General features: G+C 39.3%; 1 protein-coding gene across 10 annotated transcripts in view; it reads left to right on the top strand.

Annotated features, from left to right (window-relative positions):
* Positions 1–25,998, top strand: part of LOC105839218 (growth factor receptor-bound protein 14) — a 295,416-nt gene that overhangs the window by 260,812 nt on the left and 8,606 nt on the right. For all 10 annotated transcript variants that reach the window (XM_036292216.1, XM_028193105.2, XM_036292217.1 and 7 more), the window contains one exon: positions 23,748–24,016. In XM_036292216.1, the coding sequence (XP_036148109.1) occupies positions 23,748–24,016 (269 nt within the window). The remainder of the gene's footprint in view (positions 1–23,747; positions 24,017–25,998) is intronic.

Genomic DNA, 25,998 nt, shown 5'->3' with positions numbered 1-25,998 from the left:
TTTTTAAACAATTATTTTGCCCGAAAAACTTGAATTTTTAAGGCTACACGTCAAGTGCTCATCGAATATCGACAGATCTATTTATTTTAACGTAATTCTCATATAGTTTGGGACGCGTACAACATGTTTCTATAAAGTTTGGGTGTTATAATTAATTAAAACATTTTTTAAACAATTATTTTGCCCGAAAAACTTGAATTTTTAAGGCTACACGTCAAGTGCTCATCGAATATCGACAGGTCTATTTATTCTAACGTAATTCTCATATAGTTTGGGACGCGTACAACATGTTTCTATAAAGTTCGGGCGTTATAATTAATTATAACATTTTTTAAACAATTATTTTGCCCGAAAAACTTGAATTTTTAAGGCTACACGTCAAGTGCTCATCGAATATCGACATATCTATTTATTTTAACGTAATTCTCATAAAGTTTGGGACGCGTACAACCTGTTTCTATAAAGTTTGGGCGTTATAATTAATTATAACATTTTTTAAACAATTATTTTGCCCGAAAAACTTGAATTTTTAAGGCTACACGTCAAGTGCTCATCGAATATCGACAGATCTATTTATTTTAACGTAATTCTCATATAGTTTGGGACGCGTACAACATGTTTCTATAAAGTTTGGGTGTTATAATTAATTAAAACATTTTTTAAACAATTATTTTGCCCGAAAAACTTGAATTTTTAAGGCTACACGTCAAGTGCTCATCGAATATCGACAGATCTGTTTATTTTAACATAATTCTCGTATAGTTCGGGACGCGTACAATATGTTTCTATAAAGTTTAGGTGATATAATTAATTAAAACATTTTTTAAACAATTATTTTGCCCGAAAAACTTGAATTTTTAAGGCTACACGTCAAGTGCTCATCGAATATCGACAGATCTATTTATTTTAACGTAATTCTCATATAGTTTGGGACGCGTACAACATGTTTCTATAAAGTTTGGGTGTTATAATTAATTAAAACATTTTTTAAACAATTATTTTGCCCGAAAAACTTGAATTTTTAAGGCTACACGTCAAGTGCTCATCGAATATCGACAGGTCTATTTATTCTAACGTAATTCTCATATAGTTTGGGACGCGTACAACATGTTTCTATAAAGTTCGGGCGTTATAATTAATTATAACATTTTTTAAACAATTATTTTGCCCGAAAAACTTGAATTTTTAAGGCTACACGTCAAGTGCTCATCGAATATCGACATATCTATTTATTTTAACGTAATTCTCATAAAGTTTGGGACGCGTACAACCTGTTTCTATAAAGTTTGGGCGTTATAATTAATTATAACATTTTTTAAACAATTATTTTGCCCGAAAAACTTGAATTTTTAAGGCTACACGTCAAGTGCTCATCGAATATCGACAGATCTATTTCTTTTAACGTAATTCTCATATAGTTTGGGACGCGTACAACATGTTTCTATAAAGTTTGGGTGTTATAATTAATTAAAACATTTTTTAAACAATTATTTTGCCCGAAAAACTTGAATTTTTAAGGCTACACGTCAAGTGCTCATCGAATATCGACAGATCTGTTTATTTTAACATAATTCTCGTATAGTTCGGGACGCGTACAATATGTTTCTATAAAGTTTAGGTGATATAATTAATTAAAACATTTTTTAAACAATTATTTTGCCCGAAAAACTTGAATTTTTAAGGCTACACGTCAAGTGCTCATCGAATATCGACAGATCTATTTATTTTAACGTAATTCTCATATAGTTTGGGACGCGTACAACATGTTTCTATAAAGTTTGGGTGTTATAATTAATTAAAACATTTTTTAAACAATTATTTTGCCCGAAAAACTTGAATTTTTAAGGCTACACGTCAAGTGCTCATCGAATATCGACAGATCTATTTATTTTAAGGTAATTCTCATATAGTTTGGGACGCGTACAACATGTTTCTATAAAGTTCGGGCGTTATAATTAATTATAACATTTTTTAAACAATTATTTTGCCCGAAAAACTTGAATTTTTAAGGCTACACGTCAAGTGCTCATCGAATATCGACAGATCTATTTATTTTAACGTAATTCTCATATAGTTCGGGACGCGTACAATATGTTTCTATAAAGTTCAGGTGATATAATTAATTAGAACATTTTTTAAACAATTATTTTGCCCGAAAGCTTGAATTTTTAAGGCTACACGTCAAGTGCTCATCGAATATCGACAGGTCTATTTATTCTAACGTAATTCTCATATAGTTTGGGACGCGTACAACATGTTTCTATAAAGTTCGGGCGTTATAATTAATTATAACATTTTTTAAACAATTATTTTTCCCGAAAAACTTGAATTTTTAAGGCTACACGTCAAGTGCTAATCGAATATCGACAGTTCTATTTATTTTAACGTAATTCTCATATAGTTCGGGACGCGTACAATATGTTTCTATAAAGTTCAGGTGATATAATTAACTAAAACATTTTTTAAACAATTATTTTGCCCGAAAAACTTGAATTTCTAAGGCTACACGTCAAGTGCTAATCGAATATCGACAGATATATTTATTTTAACGTAATTCTCATATAGTTCGGGACGCGTACAATATGTTTCTATAAAGTTCAGGTGATATAATTAATTAAAACATTTTTTAAACAATTATTTTGCCCGAAAAACTTGAATTTTTAAGGCTACACGTCAAGTGCTCATCGAATATCGACAGATCTATTTATTTTAACGTAATTCTCATATAGTTTGGGACGCGTACAACATGTTTCTATAAAGTTTGGGTGTTATAATTAATTAAAACATTTTTTAAACAATTATTTTGCCCGAAAAACTTGAATTTTTAAGGCTACACGTCAAGTGCTCATCGAATATCGACAGATCTATTTATTTTAACGTAATTCTCATATAGTTTGGGACGCGTACAACATGTTTCTATAAAGCTTGGGTGTTATAATTAATTAAAACATTTTTTAAACAATTATTTTGCCCGAAAAACTTGAATTTTTAAGGCTACACGTCAAGTGCTCATCGAATATCGACAGATCTATTTATTTTAACGTAATTCTCATATAGTTTGGGACGCGTACAACATGTTTCTATAAAGTTTGGGTGTTATAATTAATTAAAACATTTTTTAAACAATTATTTTGCCCGAAAAACTTGAATTTTTAAGGCTACACGTCAAGTGCTCATCGAATATCGACAGATCTATTTATTTTAACGTAATTCTCATATAGTTTGGGACGCGTACAACATGTTTCTATAAAGTTTGGGTGTTATAATTAATTAAAACATTTTTTAAACAATTATTTTGCCCGAAAAACTTGAATTTTTAAGGCTACACGTCAAGTGCTCATCGAATATCGACAGGTCTATTTATTCTAACGTAATTCTCATATAGTGTGGGACGCGTACAACATGTTTCTATAAAGTTCGGGCGTTATAATTAATTATAACATTTTTTAAACAATTATTTTGCCCGAAAAACTTTAATTTTTAAGGCTACACGTCAAGTGCTCATCGAATATCGACAGATCTATTTATTTTAACGTAATTCTCATATAGTTTGGGACGCGTACAACATGTTTCTATAAAGTTCAGGTGATATAATTAATTAGAACATTTTTTAAACAATTATTTTGCCCGAAAAACTTGAATTTCTAAGGCTACACGTCAAGTGCTAATCGAATATCGACAGATATATTTATTTTAACGTAATTCTTATATAGTTCGGGACGCGTACAATATGTTTCTATAAAGTTCAGGTGATATAATTAATTAAAACATTTTTTAAACAATTATTTTGCCCGAAAAACTTGAATTTTTAAGGCTACACGTCAAGTGCTCATCGAATATCGACAGATCTATTTATTTTAACGTAATTCTCATATAGTTTGGGACGCGTACAACATGTTTCTATAAAGTTTGGGTGTTATAATTAATTAAAACATTTTTTAAACAATTATTTTGCCCGAAAAACTTGAATTTTTAAGGCTACACGTCAAGTGCTCATCGAATATCGACAGATCTGTTTATTTTAACATAATTCTCGTATAGTTCGGGACGCGTACAATATGTTTCTATAAAGTTTAGGTGATATAATTAATTAAAACATTTTTTAAACAATTATTTTGCCCGAAAAACTTGAATTTTTAAGGCTACACGTCAAGTGCTCATCGAATATCGACAGACCTATTTATTTTAACGTAATTCTCATATAGTTTGGGACGCGTACAACATGTTTCTATAAAGTTTGGGTGTTATAATTAATTAAAACATTTTTTAAACAATTATTTTGCCCGAAAAACTTGAATTTTTAAGGCTACACGTCAAGTGCTCATCGAATATCGACAGATCTATTTATTTTAACGTAATTCTCATATAGTTTGGGACGCGTACAACATGTTTTCTATAAAGTTTGGGTGTTATAATTAATTAAAACATTTTTTAAACAATTATTTTGCCCGAAAAACTTGAATTTTTAAGGCTACACGTCAAGTGCTCATCGAATATCGACAGGTCTATTTATTCTAACGTAATTCTCATATAGTGTGGGACGCGTACAACATGTTTCTATAAAGTTCGGGCGTTATAATTAATTATAACATTTTTTAAACAATTATTTTGCCCGAAAAACTTGAATTTTTAAGGCTACACGTCAAGTGCTCATCGAATATCGACAGATCTATTTATTTTAACGTAATTCTCATATAGTTTGGGACGCGTACAACATGTTTTCTATAAAGTTTGGGTGTTATAATTAATTAAAACATTTTTTAAACAATTATTTTGCCCGAAAAACTTGAATTTTTAAGGCTACACGTCAAGTGCTCATCGAATATCGACAGGTCTATTTATTCTAACGTAATTCTCATATAGTGTGGGACGCGTACAACATGTTTCTATAAAGTTCGGGCGTTATAATTAATTATAACATTTTTTAAACAATTATTTTGCCCGAAAAACTTGAATTTTTAAGGCTACACGTCAAGTGCTCATCGAATATCGACAGATCTATTTATTTTAACGTAATTCTCATATAGTTTGGGACGCGTACAACAGGTTTCTATAAAGTTCGGGCGTTATAATTAATTATAACATTTTTTAAACAATTATTTTTCCCGAAAAACTTGAATTTTTAAGGCTACACGTCAAGTGCTCATTGAATATCGACAGATCTATTTATTTTAACGTAATTCTCATATAGTTTGGGACGCGTACAACATGTTTCTATAAAGTTCGGGCGTTATAATTAATTATAACATTTTTTAAACAATTATTTTGCCTGAAAAACTTGAATTTTTAAGGCTACACGTCAAGTGCTCATCGAATATCGACAGATCTATTTATTTTAACGTAATTCTCATATAGTTTGGGACGCGTACAACATGTTTCTATAAAGTTTGGGTGTTATAATTAATTAAAACATTTTTTAAACAATTATTTTGCCCGAAAAACTTGAATTTTTAAGGCTACACGTCAAGTGCTCATCGAATATCGACAGATCTGTTTATTTTAACATAATTCTCGTATAGTTCGGGACGCGTACAATATGTTTCTATAAAGTTTAGGTGATATAATTAATTAAAACATTTTTTAAACAATTATTTTGCCCGAAAAACTTGAATTTTTAAGGCTACACGTAAAGTGCTCATCGAATATCGACAGATCTATTTTTTTTAACGTAATTCTCATATAGTTTGGGACGCGTACAACATGTTTCTATAAAGTTCGGGCGTTATATTTAATTATAACATTTTTTAAACAATTATTTTGCCCGAAAAACTTGAATTTCTAAGGCTACACGTCAATTGCTAATCGAATATCGACAGATCTATTTATTTTAACGTAATTCTCATATAGTTCGGGACGCGTACAATATGTATTTATACAGTTCAGATGATATAATTAATTACAACATTTTTTAAACAATTATTTTGCCTGAAAAACTTGAATTTCTAAGGCTACACGTCAAGTGCTAATCGAATATCGACAGATCTATTTATTTTAACGTAATTCTCATATAGTTCGGGACGCGTACAATATGTTTCTATAGAGTTCAGGTGATATAATTAATTAAAACATTTTTTAAACAATTATTTTGCCTGAAAAACTTGAATTTTTAAGGCTTGACGTAAAGTGCTAATCGAATATCGACAGATCTATTTATTTGAACGCAATTCTCATATAGTTTGGGACGCGTACAATATGTTTCTATAAAGTTCAGGTGATATAATTAATTAAAACATTTTTTAAACAATTATTTTGTTCGGAAAACTTGAATTTTGAAGGCTAGACGTGAAGTGTTAATCAAATATCGACAGATTTATTTATTTTAACGCAGTTTCCATATAGTTCTGGACGCGAACAGTAATTTTCTAAAGAGTTACGGTGATATAATTAATTAAAACATTTTTTAAAATATTATTTTGCCCGATAAACTTGAATTTTGGGGGCTAAAGGTGAGATGTTGTTTAAATATCGACAGTTCTATTTATTTCAACGCAATTCTCATATAGTTTCGGACGCGTACAATAAGTTTCTAAGAAGTTCCGGTAATATAATTAATTAAAACATTTTTTAAACAATTATTTTACTTGAAAAACTTGAATTTTGAAAGCTGGACGTGAAGTGCTTATTGAATATCGACAGATTTATTTATTTTAACGCAGTTTTCATATAGTTCCGGACGCGTACAATAATTTTCTAAAGAGTTCACCAGAAAGTGAAAGTTTTGAAAATTGATTGAAAATTAACAGGTAACATTACATATAATATATTATAATTTTTAATTTATTTAAAGGGGATTAAGTATGGAGTGAAAGTATGTGAGAGTGATATTAAGAAACATGAAAATATAATATAATTACTAATTTGTGTTTAGAGAGAGAGAGAGGGGCGTAGGGTGGAGAGTGGGAGAGCGTGAGAGATAAAGACGAGGATTAAATAAGAAAGTGAAATGTAAGAGTAATATTGAACAATATGAAAATAATATAATTAATATCATTAATAATATAATTAGTAATTTAGAGAGGGGGAGAAGGAGCGTGAGATAGAGAAGGGCATTAAATATGATAAAGTGTGTGAGAGTAATATTACAGAAGAAAAAAAAGTGCAATGTTCAATATAAAAATGGTAAGTGGCGCGCGCGAAGCGCGCGCATTGTTGTGTTCTAGTAGCTTAAAAAAGGCGTGCATTTCGCTCGCCGTCAAGAAAAATATATAGTCAAGTGATGTTTTCACGTGTACCGGGGGGGGCTGACGGGCATCAGATGACGTAAGCTTTTGGGGGGGGGGCCTGTTGTTCAAGGTAATCACGTGCACGTCGAGGACGGACTAGTCACGGCCAAGGACAGCCGTCAAGAACCCTTTTTTTTCCAGTGCGTTTTGCCGCTGGCGGCTGACACGAGTAAACCCGCCGGGAATAATTGTGAAACGGCGAAGTGTCTCAGCGGTCACGTCGAACGATCGCAATACTTTTGTCTCCGAGCTCGAGAAAGAAAACGCCTAACCGGCCGCGAATCTCGCGAGATAAAAAAAAATCTCGTTTCTAAAAATTTATTCCACGTTGTTGCAGCGACGATTGAATTAATTCGTATTTGATACGGAAGAGCGTCTCTCTAAATGGCACTATAATTAAACTGTACTCCCATGAAGAGAACGTAGAATCTCTCTGAAAGCCGCTTTTCGCGGTTGCGTAATGGCCGAGAGGGATTACCTCATTTTTTTTTGTGTGCTCGCGACCTCAGGGGGTAACCCGTTAATGACGCGAGCGTGGCTACGGGGAGGGGAGGGAGACCACTAATTCCGATCTTGATTAACTTACCGCTGGGGCGAAGTCAGAGTTACTTCGAGTATGACTTTGCATAAGTCGCGCGCGACCGGAGATTAATCTCGGCGCAAACGTCGTTAGGCCGCCGCGCTCTCTCGAACGGTAAACCTGTCTTTATCATCATCCCACTCGTCATCGCGAGACTCGTTCTATTTTCTCATCGCCGTTGTGGATTAGCCGAGCTGTTTACCCCTCCCTTCCCCGAGCGTCGAATAAAAATCTCGTGTTCTCTCGGGGAGGCAGCGCGAGTTCACTTTCCTTTCTTCGGCGGAATCAGAGTCGGGTTATGTATGTTTCACGAGCGTATGCGCGCCCGTTAAAAATTATCCTTCGAGTCTTCAATTTAATTAAAAACTGAGAGATTAATGGGGTACACATAAGTACACCTGCAGCGCGAGGGTTTGCATAAAGTAAAATGAAAGTAGAGGTAGTTCCGAGAAGTTTAATTCGTTCTGCGGAAAGATTAGTCTGGTCTACGGATTACTCGGAAAAAAGAAAACAGTTTCATGATCGAAAGTACTTTCGCGAGAAAACATTGCGGAACGGATTAAGTGTTTCGCGACGGCAGAGCGGTGACGGTGACGGAGTGGCCCGTCGAATATTTTGGCATTCTCGATACATTATATTAGGGAACGAGAGCCCGCCGCGGCCGCGACACTTGGCCCCCGGCAGTTAATTTAATGTAGAAATAACGAAGACCGTTTGAGCAAATTAAAAGGTGCATTAATGTCAATAATCGACCGACTATCCCGCGGCGTTCGTCTCTTGGCGTGACTCCCTTTCTCGCTATTTCCCCCTTCTTTCCCCCTCTCTCTCTCTTTCGCTCTCCAGCTCTTCCATCTTCCGCTCAGAATTATCGCGTCTATTTTTATTCGCCGGAACGTGCCTCTGGCAAAATTGTTTAACACTTCTGTCGGGAACACTGCACACGTGACCGAACGTCTAATTTTATCTTATGTGCGCTGGCACTTCGCCGCTTGCACTCTTTATATTTCACCCGCACGGTACATAAGCCATATCGAGCGTGAATTTTCGTACGGATCTTGGCGGCATCGTGCGCACACACACTCCTTGACTCTGAAACTGAGAAAAAATGAGCAGGAGCATTCACATTTTTATGTAGAACTGAAAAATGTAAAGATTTATCTTTTATCGAAAAGCGACGAAATATTCTAAATCATTTGTAATCGATACATTGTTACATAATCATGATTACGTATAATTTTTTTTCCTAACGAAATCGAATCGCGCGATTAGAGCGATGCGTTCGAGAATAGGCGGATTTCGGGCGCGGTACAACAGCGTATTTCTCGTCGATTCGCCGCGCGCAAGCTTCGCCGGAGAAGTCAAGGAGCTTTCGCGCTCCTTCGCGAAGCTCATTTGGTCCTCTCCAATCTTCTTAACGAGCCATTTCCCGCGAGTAAGCCGCGATCGATAGCTGCGAGTGCTTCCGCGCGCTTCCGCCTACCAGCGCAATTTTAGCTTCTTCCCAGAAAGAGGGAGAGAGAGAGAGAGTGAGAGTGAGAGAGCGATATGCGACGCGTCGCATCCGCGACGTTGCATTGTCGTGCATCCCTTGAGAGAGGAAGTCATCTGGTGCCGCCGCGCGTTCAGACTGAAGACTCTCTAAAGAGAGGCCGAAGTGCGGCTTACGCGGCACAACAAGCCATTGTGCTCGATCGCGCCCCTCTGATCCCGTCCTTCAGATTTCCGTATCCCACTCCAGCCTTTACCATCGAGGGCGGTGTCTTGAAAGATGCGATGGTACATTTTTTTAAAAAAACAGAGAGAGAGAGATGCGCCTGACTCATTCAAAAAATCTTAAATACTCAAGGCAAATTTCCGGATAGTGATATCGCGTCGATACATTCTTTCTCATAATTCTTATCGTAATTTATATAGATAACGGAATTCACTCAACATGACGACGTAATTTACATCCGCGTGCCATCGGCGCGGCATTGAAAGATAGTCGGAAACGGGTCGAAGCGAGAACGAAGCGTCGTTTCGTTCGGAGTAAAATAATCGGAGCGACACGTTTATCCCTTACTATCGACGCGGGGCTCGTTCGCGACTTCGTGAATCGTAAATCGACAGCGGGAGCGTAATCTGCGAGCGAGCGGGCGCGAGGATAATTTAGCCCGGCACGAGACGTTAGCGCGCTCGCGCATAAGCGCGTAATCGCGACGCGGATACGAGCCCTGAGGTTTTTCTCGGTTTAGCGAGCGCGCCGTTTATTATTCAAATTGCACGGGCGCGACCGACCGATTTATCACACTCTTTCTCCCTCTCATATGCGACACGGCGACGGCGGCGGGCATAATCGTCGACGGGCACGTATTACCACGACGGGGACGCGAGAGATCGAACGCATTTGAATGCCGCGTGGCGTGGCGTGGCGTGGCGCGCGCGCGCCCACGCGCGGCGTATTATACGTCGGGTGACGTCGCGCGATCGAGTGCAAGAGTGCACGTGAGTTATCGGGCTAACGTCTGCAATGCCCTCATAACGACCGGCGGACCTCGCCTTCAGCGCAGTTTGCACGATACCCCCTTTTTTCCCCTCCCCTCCACGCCTCCTCGACAACTAGTATGCTTGTTTGGAACTTGTTAGGAAACTTGTTGCGGCTGTAAAGTCGGAATATTTTAGCCTGACTGGGGTGCCAGTTAACGAGGAAAGGAGCGAGTTTAGCCTATTACCGTTGTAAAATACATGATGTCCACCCTACCTCCTACCCGTTTCTTGCTCTGACTGTTAATGCACCGGCATGATGGACGATAGGAAACATAGCATTCGCGCTCGATAAACTCGCGTTGGTTGATTAATTCGAGTGAATCAGGTTCCCGTGCTTTTGTGGTGAAATCGCGTTCATGAATCCGTAAAAGTTTATTGATTGCGGAGAAAAAGACCGCTCTTTTGTGCATTAAAGCCCGTATTGTTATCCCGCATTTGACGCCACCGCGATAATATTCGATGTTTCGCAACTACAACTCTAATGTCCATTGTGTGTGCAACGACTACAAGTCAGAGACACGAACCGTTCCATTAAAATCGAAAATGTGAAACGCAAATTGTGCGGAGGTCTGAGAGACACGAAGTGTCTCTATAAAGGAGTTTTCTTTTTCCTACGTGTACGTTGTGACATCACGGTAGACTGGCCGGTCGAATTAGAGGTGTATTCGAGCGGTATTTTCTTTTCCTCGAGGAATCGCCATCAGTTGTCAAAGGAGAGTCGTTTTTTGCGCCTCCGCGGATATACCGATCGATCTCTAGAATGATGTCAGTCAGCCTGTCTGCCTCTGCCTTAAGCTCTTTGTCCGCGCGCTCTCCACACGAAGAGGAGAGAGGAAGAGGCACCTCGCGCGCGCATGAAAGAAACGCATGTTCCGCTCGCGCTCGAGTGCGGGACGACAGTTTTTGCATAATTTTACGTCAATCATCGGTCAACAGGAGAATATCTCTCTCTCTCTCTCTCCCTCCTCTCTCTCTCTCTCTCTCTCTCTCTCTCTCTCTCTCTCTCTCTCTCTCTCTCTCTCTCTCTCTCTCTCTCTCTCTCTCTCTCTCTCTCTCTCTCTCTCTCTCTCTCTCTCTCTCTCTCTCTCTCTCTCTCTCTCTCAGTCTCTCAGCGGTGGTTGCGCAACGGCACGACGATAGGGATCTCTTGAAAAGCCCGAGGAGGAACCAAGCACAGCCCAGCTCTCGGCCAGCCGTCCGCGTAATTTGTCTTTGTTCGACGATGCGACCGAGCTAATGTCGGCGGGCGACCGGGTTCTTCCATTATTTCAGAACGAACTTCGTCTTCGCTTCTTTTCTCCCTCTCTCTCTCTCTCTCTCTCTCGCTGTGCCGGACGTGTTCCCAAGCGAATCGCCGGGCACAATTAACGTCTATCTAAACTACCGGTCGACTACTATCTGAGACCGAGCGTATCGAATGCAATTTAGGAGACGTTCGCCTCTCCTGTATGTGTCTTCCGCAATGAGCGAAACTGCGCCAGCAGACGACAACGACGACGACGGCAGCGACGGCGACGGTCTTTGTGACAGTAATTCGCCTTTGTTCGATAACCTCGGACAATTAATACCGAGTTGCTCGACGTGCGTCATCGAGCAAGTCGCACGATAGCGGCGGCCCGTCGCTGCCGGCGAGATCATTGCGCAACACCCTCCGCATGGATGTCATAACTCGGCAATGGTCGATGGCGGAAGCGTTGTCGTCGCTTAGCCTCGCTCGGTTCTTTCGCCTCTTTCATGAAGCCGGTTGAATTGTCCGAAACGTAATTTCGTACTCGTATAAAATCCTTCCGCATTATTGTCCTCCGTACTTTTCCTCTCTTTATGACGAACGGCCGACGAATTGCCTCCTCCTCCCCCCCTCGTTCCGTTCATCCCCATGGTTTCGCGATGAAACTGGATGGTTTGCGTAATAAAGTAGCGCTGGTAATTTTAACTTGCGCTAATATTCAGGTTTTAGAGACAAAAGACGCCTCTGACGGGCGGCAAAAACTTTCTTAATTTGCGAGCGTCCTTTTAGAGTGCTTTTATTACGAAACTTTCCAACAAAAAATACTTTCCCCCGATAGTTTCCAATATAGCGTGGCGGCTACAACCTCGAGGATAGTAGCTGCTCTAACTCCTAAACGTGACCACATCAACAACAATGAAGAAACTCATTAAGATTTTTTTTCCCTCCGTTCTACGAATTCCTCAAGTTTCGTTAAAGTTACGATAGACACGGGTGAAATGGTTCGCAAACGTTACTGACCAATGACTGAAAATACGTCGGACCGAACGTGCTTCCTCTTTTTTTTTTCTTTTTCGTGGCACCATCCCGGGAGACGATTTCGAGCCTCGCTGCCTCGTATCGGGGCACGCAGGCGAGCTAGGGGTGCAAGGTAAAGACAAACAGGGGGAGGGGGGGCGTAGAACCGGGGGGATACCGTATTACGAGGAGAGACAAGGGGAACAAAGAGCAGCATGCGCAGTAGCGTCAATCGGTGCAAAGCGAGGCAGGCCCCACGTTCGTTCGTTCGTTCCTCGGCTACCCGACTCTGCAGGGACAGTTGATGGGCGCCTAGCAACAGGCTTGTCAGGGGTTGTCAACCCTAAGTCGTGAATCTCGCGACCACTGCTGTGCAGCCTTCACCGTAAACGGATTCTGCAAATTTGATCAGCGTACCAATAGATCTTTAACATCATGAATTTCTGATTTTCCCTTGGGAAGACAAATTCGTATTACGAAATAAAAATGTAGAATATACTATAATTTATAAATTAATTATTATAGAAAAATCTTATGGAAAATTATTTTTTATTATTTTTTCATATTTAAAAAAATCAAGGCTTTATTAGGAAAATTAATGTTTCCAAGAAGACCGTATCCTCCTCGAGATAGGATTGAAATCTTATTTACAGTTAAATTTGTGATTAAAATAATTGCTTCGTTAAGCACCTTCACGGCACGGAGTGCTGTCTTATTATTTTCCAAACATAATTTTCCTACCACTAAGTTTTAACACAGACATTTGCATTTATATATATGCAGAAGAGAGACGTTCCAATAGAGATTGTCGAGAACGTTGCGAAATAGGAACGCTCTGACAAATAAAATATCAAGTTAAAAATGACACATAGAGTTCAAACACAAGCTTTTAAAACAGCACCGTCGGATTAAGCTTAAATAAACGCTTATAAATAAAACCTCGTGCTGTGGCTTTGTTTTATTTCTGCAAAATGTTAGTCCAAACGTTCTATCACATCTCTCCCTCTCTTTTTCTCTCGATGGAGCGAGGAGAGGAGGCATAGCGATAAACCTCCCGTGGTGTACTACCGGAAATAGCTTCGATAAACCCTTTCCCTGCGTATCTCCCGCGCGGCAATGCCGACCAACCGAACGACCGGCCAAACCGATCGGTCGGCTGGCCAATGTTTTTCAAGTAAATATAATGGAAACCTACGCGAAAGTTTTCCGCACACATAGTTCCGCGCGCGCTTCGAAGGAATCCTTTTATCTCTCCGGTCGTGCAACCAGCGTGTCCACGTGGCCGATAGCGATACGGTCGGTCGCCGGTGGGATCGATATCGCACGAGCCGGGGCGATAGTAGTCGCGAGTCTCCAGGTGCAATCTCCCACTTCTTCCCCTCCTTTGACGGCTTTATCTTCGACCGTGGTTGACCCTTCGCGTTACTATGTATGATCTGTATTGACGACGCTCGCGAGACGCCGTATTTGCGAAATTTTTGACAAAGAGAGAAAGAGAGTTCACCCCTTTTTGTTTTTACCGCAGAAAATATTAATCAATATTGCTTACGTATAATTTTATTGAAAATCTGTTGAATGCACTCGACACACAACCAATTTGTAATTTTAATTCATCAGATTTCTTAAATTCGGAGAATAATTTTTTTGTTTTAAGTGAAAAAAACATTCAACATTTTGTTTATAGAGTTATAATCTCGTTGTGACTAAGTAATGCGTTAAAAACTCGGGTTTTACGAGCGTTTTGCCTCGTCTGCGACTATGCTCTCGGCGCATTACGTTATCGCATAGCTACGAGGCGAGATAGTAACCCAGTAACACGCGGAAAGAACGACTATTGATCGGTCGATGCGTCTCTAATCGACGACTGCCAGGCAGTCCTGCAGTGAAGATCGAAGTTTTAAGTTGAAAGAGACGCAATTTCACTTTCTGGCGTTGCAATTTATATAATCCTGAGAAATTAGAATCTCTAAAATGACCAACATTATATGTAAGGTTATCGATATAACTGGTCTTATTTTCTTCTAAGAGAATAAGTTAAAATGATAATTGAAAAGAGAACAAAATAACTTATAAAGTATTTTTTTTAAGCTTTGGGCGTAAAATTTAATTAATTTTTGTAGTCTCTCTCTCGACTATATTGCAAATTTAAAATTTAATCTTGCGCAAAATGACTATTCGTGATATCCCTCCTGGTGTCATTTTATTTTCATTGACTTACATAAGACGCGCGTAACGAACTGCAAAATTGCGCGGGGATAATTAACCGGGCAGAATTTATCTCATTTGCAAAGGCTGATTCCTCACACCCGCTCGGTATACGCTAACGTGGCAGCTAGCAGCCACGCAGCTCCGGATAAAACGATACGCTAGCAGCAGGCAAGGGAGGGGTACTTTTATCGGTCGTAAAACAACGTTAGGCATCCACGATAACGAGGGAATCGCGAAATGCTGCCGAAACGGCGACGGAGGAAAACGGAGGAACGAGGAAGGGAAGAAATCCAATCGCGCGCGCGCGATGGTGGAACACGTGTGATATTCTGAGGAGCGCATACATGCACGTCGTCGTCGCGACGTGCAATATCGCCTCGCAATTTTGTAATATTACCGTTATATTGGCGACGATTTAAAATGTCGTAAAGCGAAATAATGCGACGGAGTGGTACTCCGGGTGAGAGTATTCGCGCGCGAAACGTCAGGGGGGGATCTCGCGAGTCAGCGAAATTACGTTACGAGAGGAAAGTGGTGATCTCGAGTATCTCAAGGACTGTTTTAGATACACCGTGAAACGAATCGACGTAAAATTCAGTGTATGTGCCGTTGTAATTTTACGAGGAGTTTATCTCAATCGTATTAACTCTCGGTATACCGTGTTGCGATAAATAGTATTCATACTAATTATTTTATGATTTGTGTTAAAATTTACACGATACTGTATTGTTTTACACTTCACATTATAATGCACATTTTAATTTTTTTTTCGCTAATGTATAATTAATCGAAAATTGCCACGTGTCTTCTCGATAATATTTTTATGATTTAAATAATTTTTATAAATAAAGAATGTTGGAAAATATATCGAGGAAACGCGCAGACAACGAATCTTCATTTCTCGGTTATTTTCAAATGCATTCAAACTCGAGATTTAACTGTCAAGATGTTTAACGTCGAAGTCTAGTTGTGCAAAGAGCTCGTAATACAGCTTGTCGATGAAGCGACAATTTTTATGTCTTTCCGAGGTGACGTCGACTTTCCATAAGCGACGTAACGAAATTCCTTTACGAGGGGAAATGCGCCACGGAGCGAGTCGTGGTCGTGCAACCAGGACGCGTCATTTCCGACGGCTAGCGCTTCGTGTAAAGGGTGATCGAACGACGAGGGGATTGACGAGGATAAGAGGGAGGAAAGCCGGAGAGCGTTATCCGCTGCACAGAGTCGTAAACTTCGAAGGAGCTTGTAATAACGATAAAACACGAGGAGGAAGCCTGGCCAAGCCAAGGAAAGCTCTCTCTCTCTCTCTCTCTCTCTCTCTCTCTCTCTCTCTCTCTCTCTCTCTCTCTCTCTCTCTCTCTCTCTCTCTCTCTCTCTCTCTCTCTCTCTCTCTCTCTTTCGCTCTTCTCTATGTGTTTAAACCGACAAAGTTAGGCCGGAAGTAGTAAACTCACCCGGAACCCTGGAAGCTCGCCGCGTTAACTTTGCTCGTCGGACATCCCTTAAAATATATACACGTGGTCGGACTTAGATTGGTCCTGGGCTACGCCACCAAGATTTAACACCGCTAAACGTTCGTCCTGATATCGCTCAGTGTACCGTTTAAAAATCAATTTACCTGCGAAAGCCTTGTTGATAGTACACGTCGTTATTAACTTCCTGTTTATCGTACGATGCTCAACACCTCCCACTTTGTTTATTACTGTTTAGCGTCAATAACGCGAGCGAGAGGCAACGAATGGAGTAGTGATGAGTATCCCAGAATAAATTTTCTTTCCAACAAACTCGTGAAAAAATCCTAAAAAGAAAAGAAATACATGTAACAAATGTATATATATATATATATTTTTTTTTTACATGTGTTCAAAAAGTTATTTTATGGTAATTATTTATATAATTATATATATAATTGATTACATCGTTGACAAATTATAAAAAATAATGAAGGAAATATCTCGTACATGAGAAAGACGACTGTTTCTTCTCTGTGTACCTGGAAGATAGTGTCTAAATTGCCGGAGCATATCGGGTCACTTCGGTGTCAAGGCCACACCAGGACGAAAGCCTATCGCGAAGATACCCCTGTCCTTCTTTCTCTGCCCTGTCCCCCCTCCTCTCTCTCTCCCTCTCTCTCTCTCATTCACCAGAGACCGACAGAGAGAACATAGAACGGTTCAGAGAAGGAGCAAGCCGAACTGGAGAGTGAGCCGGTTGAACATCGATCGCGGCCGGCCACGTTACGGGCGTATGCTCGGGGCCGCACCGGCTTTCCCGGTTTCCGGGGGCTCCTGAAAGCACCCTCGAGTTCTCGCTCTACGGTAATTCTCCGGCTGATGAGGAACGCCAACCCCCCCTCCCCCCTTTACCTCACCACTCCGTATCTCTCTCTCTCTCTCTCTCTCTTTCTCGCTCCCGTAATTCTCTCCCGCGTACGTACTCGCGCCGCGAGCGTCTATTTATTTTAACGACCGACTAATCCACTACGTGCGCACCGGCTTTTTGCTCGTTATCAAGGACCTGAAGAGCGAGGGGCTAGCGGGATTGCTTATGCGACGACGCAAATTATCCTTCGGGATGCGTTCACACCGGGCTTCCAATATACCGTCGCGTTCAGATATCCGGATATAATTTACGTCTGAAATTTCAGATTTCTATGATATAGACGCCCGAGCGCTTATCGCTTTGATCGATACTGTGAAATTAGATGTCACAGGTGCCCGGCGCACCTGCGATTTCAAAATCGAAATGGGGATTTGATAAGTATGATTCTGAGATATGTAGTAGAATGATGTAGCTGAAGCTAGCAGCCAAAGGCAGCAGCCAAACGTTGAGCGGCCAGGGCCGAACGTCATATAGGCGTTTCCAGGGGACACCATTCAATCAAACGTTAAAATTCCCTGGTTATGAGATTTTTAACAAACTTTGAAAAATTTGCATAGAGTTTAGTCATTATAATACAGAATCGATCATTTGCGACAAGACTTGTAATTTAGCAATTGTTATAAATTTTTTTAACTAATTTTGATCCTTTTTTGCGCCTCACGTCTAAACGCATGGTACGATTTCCTCCATATTTGGCTCGAAATATCTTTCCGTAACGTACAATCGACTGATCGATCATTCGCGAGCGGACGTGCATTTTCCTAATTGTTATAAATAATTAAAAAATTAATTTTGATTTCTTTTTGCACCTCACGCCTAAACGCATTGTACGATTTCCTCCATATTTGGATGGAAATATCTTTCCGTAACGTACAATCGACTGATCGATCATTCGCGAGCGGACGTGCATTTTCCTAATTGTTATAAATAATTAAAAAATTAATTTTGATTTCTTTTTGCACCTCACGCCTAAACGCATTGTACGATTTCCTCCATATTTGGATGGAAATATCTTTCCGTAACGTACAATCGACTGATTGATTATTCGCGAGAGGCGGTGCATTTTCCTAATTGTTATAAATAATTAAAAAATTAATTTTGATGTTTTTTTGCACCTCACGCCTAAACGCATTGTACGATTTCCTCCATATTTGGATGGAAATATCTTTCCGTAACGTACAATCGACTGATCGATCATTCGCGAGCGGACGTGCATTTTCCTAATTGTTATAAATAATTAAAAAATTAATTTTGATCTTTTTTTGCACCTCACGCCTAAACGCATTGTACGATTTCCTCCATATTTGGATGGAAATATCTTTCCGTAACGTACAATCGACTGATCGATCATTCGCAAGCGGACGTGCATTTTCCTAATTGTTATAAATAATTAAAAAATTAATTTTGATCTTTTTTTGCACCTCACGCCTAAACGCATTGTACGATTTCCTCCATATTTGGATGGAAATATCTTTCCGTAACGTACAATCGACTGATCGATCATTCGCGAGAGGCCGTGCATTTTCGTAATTGTTATAAATAATTAAAAAATTAATTTTGATTTTTTTCTGCACCTCACGCCTAAACACATTGTACGATTTCCTCCATATTTGGATGGAAATATCTTTCCGTAACGTACAATCGACTGATCGATCATTCGCGAGCGGACGTGCATTTTCCTAATTGTTATAAATAATTAAAAAATTAATTTTGATTTCTTTTTGCACCTCACGCCTAAACGCATTGTACGATTTCCTCCATATTTGGATGGAAATATCTTTCCGTAACGTACAATCGACTGATCGATCATTCGCGAGAGGCCGTGCATTTTCGTAATTGTTATAAATAATTAAAAAATTAATTTTGATTTTTTTCTGCACCTCACGCCTAAACACATTGTACGATTTCCTCCATATTTGGATGGAAATATCTTTCCGTAACGTACAATCGACTGATCGATCATTCGCGAGCGGACGTGCATTTTCCTAATTGTTATAAATAATTAAAAAATTAATTTTGATTTCTTTTTGCACCTCACGCCTAAACGCATTGTACGATTTCCTCCATATTTGGATGGAAATATCTTTCCGTAACGTACAATCGACTGATTGATTATTCGCGAGAGGCGGTGCATTTTCCTAATTGTTATAAATAATTAAAAAATTAATTTTGATGTTTTTTTGCACCTCACGCCTAAACGCATTGTACGATTTCCTCCATATTTGGATGGAAATATCTTTCCGTAACGTACAATCGACTGATCGATCATTCGCGAGCGGACGTGCATTTTCCTAATTGTTATAAATAATTAAAAAATTAATTTTGATCTTTTTTTGCACCTCACGCCTAAACGCATTGTACGATTTCCTCCATATTTGGATGGAAATATCTTTCCGTAACGTACAATCGACTGATCGATCATTCGCGAGCGGACGTGCATTTTCCTAATTGTTATAAATAATTAAAAAATTAATTTTGATTTTTTTCTGCACCTCACGCCTAAACGCATTGTACGATTTCCTCCATATTTGGATGGAAATATCTTTCCGTAACGTACAATCGACTGATCGATCATTTGCGAGCGGACGTGCATTTTCCTAATTGTTATAAATAATTAAAAAATTAATTTTGATTTCTTTTTGCACCTCACGCCTAAACGCATTGTACGATTTCCTTCATATTTGGATGGAAATATCTTTCCGTAACGTACAATCGACTGATCGATTATTCGCGAGCGGACGTGCATTTTCCTAATTGTTATAAATAATTAAAAAATTAATTTTGATGTTTTTTTGCGCCTCACGTTTAAACGCATGGTACGATTTCCTCCATATTTGGCTGGAAATATCTTTCCGTAACGTACAATCGACTGATTGATTATTCGCGAGAGGCGGTGCATTTTCCTAATTGTTATAAATAATTAAAAAATTAATTTTGATTTTTTTTTTTACCTCACGCCTAAACGCATTGTACGATTTCCTCCATATTTGGATGGAAATATCTTTCCGTAACGTACAATCGACTGATCGATCATTCGCAAGCGGACGTGCATTTTCCTAATTGTTATAAATAATTAAAAAATTAATTTTGATGTTTTTTTGCGCCTCACGTTTAAACGCATGGTACGATTTCCTCCATATTTGGCTGGAAATATCTTTCCGTAACGTACAATCGACTGATTGATTATTCGCGAGAGGCCGTGCATTTTCCTAATTGTTATAAATAATTAAAAAATTAATTTTGATTTTTTTTTGGACCTCACGCCTAAACGCATGGTACGATTTCCTCCATATTTGGATGGAAATATCTTTCCGTAACGTACAATCGACTGATCGATCATTCGCAAGCGGACGTGCATTTTCCTAATTGTTATAAATAATTAAAAAATTAATTTTGATCTTTTTTTGCACCTCACGCTTAAACGCATTGTACGATTTCCTCCATATTTGGATGGAAATATCTTTCCGTAACGTACAATCGACTGATCGATCATTCGCGAGAGGCCGTGCATTTTCGTAATTGTTATAAATAATTAAAAAATTAATTTTGATTTTTTTCTGCACCTCACGCCTAAACACATTGTACGATTTCCTCCATATTTGGATGGAAATATCTTTCCGTAACGTACAATCGACTGATCGATCATTCGCGAGCGGACGTGCATTTTCCTAATTGTTATAAATAATTAAAAAATTAATTTTGATTTCTTTTTGCACCTCACGCCTAAACGCATTGTACGATTTCCTCCATATTTGGATGGAAATATCTTTCCGTAACGTACAATCGACTGATTGATTATTCGCGAGAGGCGGTGCATTTTCCTAATTGTTATAAATAATTAAAAAATTAATTTTGATGTTTTTTTGCACCTCACGCCTAAACGCATTGTACGATTTCCTCCATATTTGGATGGAAATATCTTTCCGTAACGTACAATCGACTGATCGATCATTCGCGAGCGGACGTGCATTTTCCTAATTGTTATAAATAATTAAAAAATTAATTTTGATCTTTTTTTGCACCTCACGCTTAAACGCATTGTACGATTTCCTCCATATTTGGATGGAAATATCTTTCCGTAACGTACAATCGACTGATCGATCATTCGCGAGAGGCCGTGCATTTTCGTAATTGTTATAAATAATTAAAAAATTAATTTTGATTTTTTTCTGCACCTCACGCCTAAACACATTGTACGATTTCCTCCATATTTGGATGGAAATATCTTTCCGTAACGTACAATCGACTGATCGATCATTCGCGAGCGGACGTGCATTTTCCTAATTGTTATAAATAATTAAAAAATTAATTTTGATTTCTTTTTGCACCTCACGCCTAAACGCATTGTACGATTTCCTCCATATTTGGATGGAAATATCTTTCCGTAACGTACAATCGACTGATTGATTATTCGCGAGAGGCGGTGCATTTTCCTAATTGTTATAAATAATTAAAAAATTAATTTTGATGTTTTTTTGCACCTCACGCCTAAACGCATTGTACGATTTCCTCCATATTTGGATGGAAATATCTTTCCGTAACGTACAATCGACTGATCGATCATTCGCGAGCGGACGTGCATTTTCCTAATTGTTATAAATAATTAAAAAATTAATTTTGATCTTTTTTTGCACCTCACGCCTAAACGCATTGTACGATTTCCTCCATATTTGGATGGAAATATCTTTCCGTAACGTACAATCGACTGATCGATCATTCGCGAGCGGACGTGCATTTTCCTAATTGTTATAAATAATTAAAAAATTAATTTTGATTTTTTTCTGCACCTCACGCCTAAACGCATTGTACGATTTCCTCCATATTTGGATGGAAATATCTTTCCGTAACGTACAATCGACTGATCGATCATTTGCGAGCGGACGTGCATTTTCCTAATTGTTATAAATAATTAAAAAATTAATTTTGATCTTTTTTTGCACCTTACGCCTAAACGCATTGTACGATTTCCTCCATATTTGGATGGAATTATCTTTTCGTAACGTACAATCGACTGATCGATCATTCGCGAGAGGACGTGCGTTTTTCTAATTGTTATAAATTTTTTTTAAATTAATTTATATCGTTTGGAGCCGTGAAATCGCTACGTCCTCGTCGTTGGCTCTGGGTACGGCAAAAAGCGGTAATGTACTTTACAAAAAAGATCGGTGCATTATTCTGGTAATCATCTATGTTTTGCAAAAATGGATTTTTATAAAAATTTTTCATATACGGTTAATTAAGTCGTTCTAGACTTCAAAAAATATTTTCGTAGAAATTTGAAGACAGCGTTTCTTGTATTTATTTGACTAATATAATTAACAATTTAAAAAACCACTAAACAATTAAGAACGATCGCGAATGAAAATCTCAACCAGGGAATTTTTAACGTTTGATATAATGGTGTTCTTTGGAAACGCCTACGTTCGGCTTTGGCTGCTCAGCGTTTGGCTGTTACCTTTGGCTGCTAGCTTCAGCTACATAGAATGCTAGAAATTCTGGCCTCTTCACTACTTATGGGGATTTCGATCGCTCTTCATCATTGTAAAGGTGTTGTTTCAAGCTACCTCGACACTATTGCGATTGTCTCGCGCGATATCGAGGCTTGTTTCGGCGTCTCGGTGTTCTTTATCGTCGATTGCGGAATCGCGGGTTTTCGCCGAAAGAGGAGCCCGGCGGAGAAAATTATTGCCGGGGAGGTGGCGATGAGTTATCGTTTGCGATTGTTGTTACCGGCTGTATCGTATTCGGGCTATAATTTTACGGGAGATTCGCCGGGCGCGGACCCATGGATCACCGCGATGAGGAGAAGGGATAGGAAACAGGAAGAGAATTCGGTCTCCTTTTCCTCTTTCTCTCGCGCTTGCAGGACGAGTTATTTACCGGACTGGAAACCACCGCCCGCGCTTCTAATCCCAAATAAAAGCGTTCGGCGGCAGCCCGGAACGGCTCGCCCTTCACCCTCTCCTCTCCCGCACCTCTCCCTTCATCGCGCTCGCTCGTAAAGGACGGGCTTCCGTTTGCCAAGAGATGAACGTCGAAACGCTCAAACTCACGTTCATACTCGGGATATAGATGGACGTATTTATCCCGGGATCATTGAGCACGTTGAAACTTCGGTGCGTCGCATCGTTCACCGGAATCATATCCATGTATCTACGCGATGATAAACTCACCTGAAAAAAATGCAGCGATATTCTCTTTAATGAGAAATGGATTTTTCTTAATGAAAGGATTTAAGCAGGTGGAAAGATTTGTAATAACGGAGAATTTGATTAATTTTGTTAGTATTGTTATAGCAATGAATTGAACATGAAATCTTTTGCGTGCGGTATATTTTTATCTATATATATATATATATATATATATATATATATATATATATATATATGCTAATAATAAAAACCTAGTTAGTTACAAAATATTACAAAACGTATGAATCTGTTGCAACTTGATTTACCACGCGGTATAAATTTGATTTTCATTGTTACAAATCTTTTTACGCTTTAAGTTTGATTTAAGTTTTAATTTCTGAAGGTGCCAGTGCATGATAAATATTAACAAATAAGTCTTTTTTTTCTTGCAGGAATCGATACGATCACGCGTGGCGATGGATTTTACCGGTAGCGTGGGCAGGATAGTTGAGGATCCCAAGGAAGCCAAGGATATAGCCGAGAACGAAGGCATTGTCTGGCGACGGAGATGGCGACCGTTTTCGCGAACACCACCGGGATGCGCCATGATGAGGCTGCATGGCCTCGATGCCGGTATACATGTTACTCAGCCTTGGTTCCACGGCGGCCTCAAGAGGGATGTCGCGGCAGCTATTATAAGGGATCACGGCAGCGTCGACGGGTAAGTTCAATCTTGTCGATTAATCAACTTCTGAAGTCAATTTCGCGAAAAGCGCGAATTTAAATTTCAAAGCGAATTAAATTGATCACCAAGTTTCACTCTTCGTTTAATCTGTGGAAGAGTTGCCAAGATATAATTTAAAGTTATATGAGTCTAAAAAAAATCTGCTGAAAAAAATGATTTATATAAAATTAAATTTTTCGAAGTAAAAAAAAAAGTTAGATGGAGTTCAATCGAACTTTTGCTATGAATGGATGTATTTTAAATCGATACACAAGTTTTCGCGACTTCACCACTCACCAATTATCTTTCGGAAAAAAAAATACAACTTGAATCTTCAGTCGTACGTCTCTCAGAGCGACACTTTTGGAGTTTACGTCGCTTTTCGCTCGCTCGATCGCACTCGCGCCCGCGATTGATAACGCGTAGTCGACGATTGCAACAGCAGCACCGTCATCGTAAAGATACTGCTGCCCGAAAATCCCGGTCGCGTCTATGCTAACGACGATTACCATCATCATCCGGGGCGGGAGAGGGTCCGCCTCAAACCGGTTGAGAGTTACGACCTCGAAGCCGCTGGCGTGGACGACACGCCTGGCTGGCGCTTGCGTAATCCTCGCGATTATTACGAGCGATCGTAAATCACGATGAATACCTATCGAGCATACTTTGTTTCTTTCGCCCACTTCTGTTTCTCGTCTCTCTCTCTCTTTCTCTCTCTGTTATTTTAGTATCTTATTATTTGCTAATTCACCCGTGGCTGCCCGCGTATTTAAATTTTAATGGCAATACTCGCAATCGATTCTATTTTCTTGCGTGCCAGCACATTCTAATAATAACAATAATAACACATTTTTTTCTACCGTTTGAAAAAAATACAAGAGCGAATGTTATGTCACAAAGAATAAATTGTGCGGATGCAAAAAAAAAAACTGGGGAAAAAAAGGGAAATATCGGCAAAGATGGAGTTTAAATATAGCGGTATTTTTTTAATGTTTTTTTTTCCTGTACAGTTTTTTTTATTACGTTTTAGATAAAGTCATACACACAGAGCGTAATAAATCTTCTTTCGTTTCGTCTCCTCTTGTTGTTTTTTTTTATTCATTTTTTTCCTCTCGCTGCCTTTAACTGTGCCGCTTTGTCCTGAGTCGAATCTGTTACCACATTGACCCTCGCATTTAACCCGTATTGACCCGGTAATCTCAGCAACCGTCACACGTGTGGACACGCCGTCGAAACGTTAGGAAATTATTAATATCTTAAATCAGATTTCATTATATTCGCGTAGGCACTCTTGAGACGGGGCATTGCTCCCCGGTGTGCGTTACATATTTGACGGGGTAGAGTAGATGCGTAATGTTCTCTTTACCAGAAGATGAAGATAGCCTAGTCTCATGGTATAATAACACTGTAGAAATATAGGGGTGCAGTTATTAATTTTTCTGTCGCTCGCACTACAGAAAATGGAAGAAGGAAAGTGAAATTTCGAAAATTGAACTCGGTAAATGAGTTGTGTCAACGCGCGCTAATGATTCTGACGACCTGCGTGTTTTTCCCCTGTGTCTCTCTCTCTCTCTCTGGTCATTTCCCTAACGAGTAAACATTCCGTCCCGATCGAGTCGACGTCTCCGGCACGTCGATCATCTATCGGCGACCTGCTCTCACGGGCGGTCACGATCCAAGAGCGAGCGGCAGCGCTTTGCCGATATATTCTGGTTTGTCGCTCGTCCTCTTCTCTTATCTTTTCCTTGCTCCTCGATCTCATCTTTTATTCGCCGTACCAGCGCCGGGAATCGCGGATAAATGGTTAATTAACGACTCTCTCTCCATCTATCTCGTCGCGCTTAGCCCCGGGTAATTGAGTGCTCGGGGATCACGTAGTTGTCTCCGGGTTTTACGTTCGTTCAAGGGGCCCTTGCATAAATTTGCATAATCTCGATCGTACAACCGCCTCCTCGCCGCCTCCTCGGCGTATTCTCTTC

The sequence above is a fragment of the Monomorium pharaonis genome, chromosome 9 (genome assembly GCF_013373865.1).
Source record: "Monomorium pharaonis isolate MP-MQ-018 chromosome 9, ASM1337386v2, whole genome shotgun sequence".
Lineage (NCBI taxonomy): Eukaryota > Metazoa > Arthropoda > Insecta > Hymenoptera > Formicidae > Monomorium > Monomorium pharaonis.
The sequence above is the reverse complement of the archived record's forward strand: the minus strand, read 5'-3'. Positions and strand labels throughout refer to the sequence as shown.